At 44.9% G+C, this 4,234-nt stretch overlaps 1 protein-coding gene across 2 annotated transcripts in view; it reads left to right on the top strand.

Moving 5' to 3' along the window:
* The first annotated feature begins 1,965 nt into the window (after positions 1-1,965).
* The window catches only part of LOC107101392 (potassium voltage-gated channel subfamily G member 3-like), a 4,351-nt gene continuing 2,082 nt past the window's right edge, over positions 1,966-4,234 (top strand). Inside the window, exons 1-2 of one of the 2 annotated variants that reach the window (XM_015400283.1) lie at positions 1,966-3,268; positions 4,151-4,184. In XM_015400283.1, coding sequence (XP_015255769.1) covers positions 2,710-3,268; positions 4,151-4,184 — 593 coding nt within the window. In that variant the 5' untranslated portion in view covers positions 1,966-2,709. Of the gene's footprint in view, positions 3,288-4,150; positions 4,185-4,234 lie in introns of both variants that reach the window. The other variant, XM_015400282.1, reaches the window with a different exon arrangement.

The following is a 4,234-nucleotide window of genomic DNA, read 5'->3' as shown; positions in this document are numbered from 1 at the left end:
AAATTTTGCAATTTTTAAATTTAATACATTTTGAATAAATAGAAACTCTTGAAATATGATAAAATAAAATAAGCTAAAAATAATTTTTACATTTATGTTGTTTTATTTTATATGGATACTCATTGACAATTTATCAATAGCAACATTTATTTATTTTGAATCAAACAGCTCTCCATAGCAGATCAGAATCAGTTCTGGTAAAGAACCAGTTGGATGAAAGGTCAGAACCTGGATCAGAACCAGTTCTTGTTTTAGTGGATCAGCTGGAAGAAAGGTCAGGACCCGGATCAGAACCAGTTCTGGTAAAGAACCAGTTGGATGAAAGGTCAGAACCTGGTTAAGAATCAGTTCTGTTTCAGAACTAGCTGGAAGAAAGGTCAGAACCTGGATCAGAACCAGTTCTGGAGAAAGACATGAATTAATTAGACAGAAATTAACTGAGAGAGGATTTCTCTGGAGGTTCAAAGGTCAGAGTTCAGCCCTTCTGGCTGCCATGAGAGAAACCAACTTAGATTGGACCCCCCCCCCAACCAAGCAGGAACCATTACCTGAGCTTTGCACTGTGTCAGTTTACTAGAACCAGAACCAGAACTCACCCAGAGCAGCAGCAGCGAGCAGCAGCGGCAGCATCTTTCTCACCTCCATTTGAGTGTTTCCGGTGAAAACAGATCAGCTACTTCCTCCCTCTGCCTCAGACGGGTCTGACATCACTTCCTGTGACAGTGAGACAGTGCTTGTTTTCTGGCTGTGTTCAGGCTCCGCCCCCTCCCAACACCTGAGGCCAATAAAGGGTCAGTTAGCAAGATTCTGTGGGAAAACAGCAACAGCAACTTCTCTATTTGTTTTGCTTCTTTATGTCTGAATGCTTCATCATCATTTCACTGCTGGTTTGATCACATGACAACAGTGGATCAACCAGCCGGCCTTCTTCATGTCTTGAGCTCATCTGCTGTCTCCATCTGTCATCCTGAAGTCTCCACATTTAAATTGCCCTGAAAAGTTAATAGAAATGTGTTTAGAAAATTAGTTTAAAAGATAATTATAAAGCATTCATTCTTAAAGTTCGCGGGTAAGGCCTTAAATAGAATCATACTTAAAGCAGACAAATAGTAATAAATAAGAAGAAAGTAGCAAACAGATCTGGCAAAAAATAATGTGATGCACATTGGAAGTTATAATTTAAAATAATCTTTTTTTCAACATGATACAAATTATTTAACTGCCATGCATTCGGTGCTCATGACAGGCTGGATTATTCATTTCATTCAGCTGTATAACTCTGCCTGTTATCTCATTACCGTTTATCTGATCCACCTGCTCCTGCTTCTATTTAACCTGCCTGCTTTCCAGTTATCAGTGCCAGCTTGTTCTCAAGGATGAGGGGAGAGTTTTTCAGCATTATGTTAAGGTTTCTGATTACCCTTTCCTGACCCGTTCTGCCTCTGTTCCTCTGAGCCTGCCGGTTCTCGTTCTGATCTGTTTGCTTGACTTCTGCCTGTTGATCAAACCTGGATCTGCTTCCTGACACCATCCTGGATTTTCTTTTGATACTTCTCAGAATCTCTGATCTTCTGGCCAAGACTTCTGTTAACCTATTTTTTTTTATTAATGTTTATTTTATAACAATTACCCTCCTATTTAACCCGGGATTGGAAAAATTAACCATAAAGAGACACTATGGCGGAGTCACAATTGTTTTCATTTTTTTCCCCAACTTTTTCTTTTTTCCCTTGTGGTCCACTAAGGTGCTTAAAACTCGTGGTAAAACATGAACATTTTGAGCCATAACATTTGTTACATTACACTAACATTAAAAATCTAAATGGAACAAAAAAAGCCTACAAAGAATCAATGACAATGTGAGCAAATTATGGTCATTATTGTTATTTTTTTAAACTAATAAGATTTCCCTCACACACACAGGCTGTGCTCGCCTGCTCACAGAAAGAGTGGGTCATCGTCATGTTGGTCAAGGTTCTCCCTACGCTGGATGGGCGAGGGTTCTCCTCATGGACTCCTTCAGGCTGTCCCTCTGCCTTCATTAGTTCATCATGTTGGGAGCAGCTCTAAGGAGTCGCCAGCAGAGGGCGCTGTTTCCTCTGTCCTGCTCTTATTAGTGACATTATGAAATCTCTTTTGATGTGAGCCTTTGATGATCCCTTAAGCAGATGATTGGTTAATAAATGAAGCAGATGATTGGTTGATAAGTGGAGCAGATCTGAGGAAGAGGAACGGCAGAGATGAAGAGGGGATCACAGAAGGACTTTTATGGACTCCAGGCTGGCTTTACTTCCTCAGGTTCTCCTGATCTTCCTCTTCTCCCTCAGAAGGAGGACAAAGAGGAGCAGAAGTGTCTGCTGCTGCTCTCCACTCTCAGATTCAACCCACCAAGGAAACAGAGCAAAGGTGTGAGAGTATTTGAGGAACATCTGCTCCATTCATCGTCTCTTTGCCTCCACTTCCTGTCAGCATAGCTTCTGTGGAAACAGGTCACTGCTCCTAATCACCCAGACGCAGATCTGCTGCTGTTGCCTCTGCTCTGCTGGAAGTTTTCCATGATAAGACGTGACGGTCAGAGCAGTTTCTGGATTCTTCAGCAAAGATCTCTCTGGCTGAGTTGAACCCCTGGATTCTGGAGGCAGTCCGTCTGCTGCGGAACCAAGTCTGCCTGAAACCATTGCTGCAGGTATTTTTTTTTTTTTGGTGAAGATGAAGTTCAGCAGCAAGCTCTGCATCCTGAACGTTGGCGGCCGCAGGTTCTCCGTCCCAGCAGAGCTGATGAAGCGCCTTCCTCTCAGCAGACTCAGTCGGCTGCAACGCTGTGGGTCAGAGCGTGAACTGCTGGAGCTTTGTGACGACTACGATCGAGACAGGAACGAGTTCTTCTTTGACCGCCACTCTGAGGCTTTTAATTTCATCATGCTCTACATCCAACATGGGAGGCTGCGCTTCGTGCCACAAATGTGCGAGCTGTCCTTCTACAATGAGATGCTGTACTGGGGCCTGGAGAGCTCTGACCTACAGCCCTGCTGCCAGCGCCGTCTGGATGACCGCCTGTCAGACGGCTTCGTCCACTTCTTCCCCGAGACGGAGCAGAGAGGCCTGGAGGAGGTAGCTCAGAGTTGCTGGATGGAGACCCTGAGGAGGACGTTTGAGGAACCCACGTCGTCACTGCTGGCTCGGCTGCTCGCCTCGGTTTCCGTCCTGTTTGTCGTTGTCTCCATTGGAATGCTGTGTGCCAGCACCTTACCGGACTGGAGAGGCACAGAGACCATGGAGAAGCACAGGTAACACCCATCCTGGACCTGCCCAGTCACCAGCATGTCCATGCTGTGTTTACACCAAACAAAACGGCTGGAACCAGAGGGTCATCTCTATGCAGAGATGCATTCAGAAGCGAAGCCATGCGAAGGACATACCTGGATCGAGTGATGTCATCTTTATGTAGGGCTACAGCTCAAACCAACCAGGTCTAAGAATTCTAAAGCTAACAAGCGTTGATCTCCAAGAATTGGTTGGTCAAATAGTTCTGATTAATTACTCTAGGCCTCTTAAATGGCCCCACCTGGGGCCACACCCTTTTTCATTAGACAAGTCAAACAATCCAGTAGCCTGAGGATGTCTGTTTGCTGACGATCTAGGTTAGTTCAACCAATCAGAGACCTTTTCTCCTCTCTCCGCCCAGCTCTCTGCTGCTCCTGAGCTTCTCTCACTTTACCTCTGCTGTCTGGGTGGTATTCCCTGAAGAGGATAACAGTTTCCAACAGCATATTGGAAGTCCCTGTGTCCTCCTCATTAAATGAGGAGGACACAGGGACCTACAGGACAGCAGCTTCTCTGGTTCACCTGCTAGTCTTCCTCTGTCTACCACAAGGTCCCACGGAGGCAACCTGGTCCTGAAGATGTTCCCAGCTTCAGCGCTGTGCATTCCTAATATTAAAGGAATAGTACATATATTCCTCCATACTGCTCGTCCAATGTATTCCAAGTTTCCTGAGTGGGTAGCATCCAGAATTTACTCGAAACGAAGTCATTTAGAATGTTTTAAGAGCATAAACAGTATTGTATAGGATTTCCTAAAAGTGCGTTCACGAGTCTACGGAAACCGCGGCAGACCAAACCAGATGAAAGTGCGCATTCAGCGTCTGCTCTGCCGATAATGCAAGCGTAGAAGAAGAAATGTGGTGTTTACCTGCGCAAAGAAAGAAACAACGAAAGAAAAATGTCTGAGGAC

This window comes from Cyprinodon variegatus, unplaced genomic scaffold, assembly GCF_000732505.1.
Source record: "Cyprinodon variegatus isolate N-32 unplaced genomic scaffold, C_variegatus-1.0 Scaffold1090, whole genome shotgun sequence".
Lineage (NCBI taxonomy): Eukaryota > Metazoa > Chordata > Actinopteri > Cyprinodontiformes > Cyprinodontidae > Cyprinodon > Cyprinodon variegatus.
The sequence above is the reverse complement of the archived record's forward strand: the minus strand, read 5'-3'. Positions and strand labels throughout refer to the sequence as shown.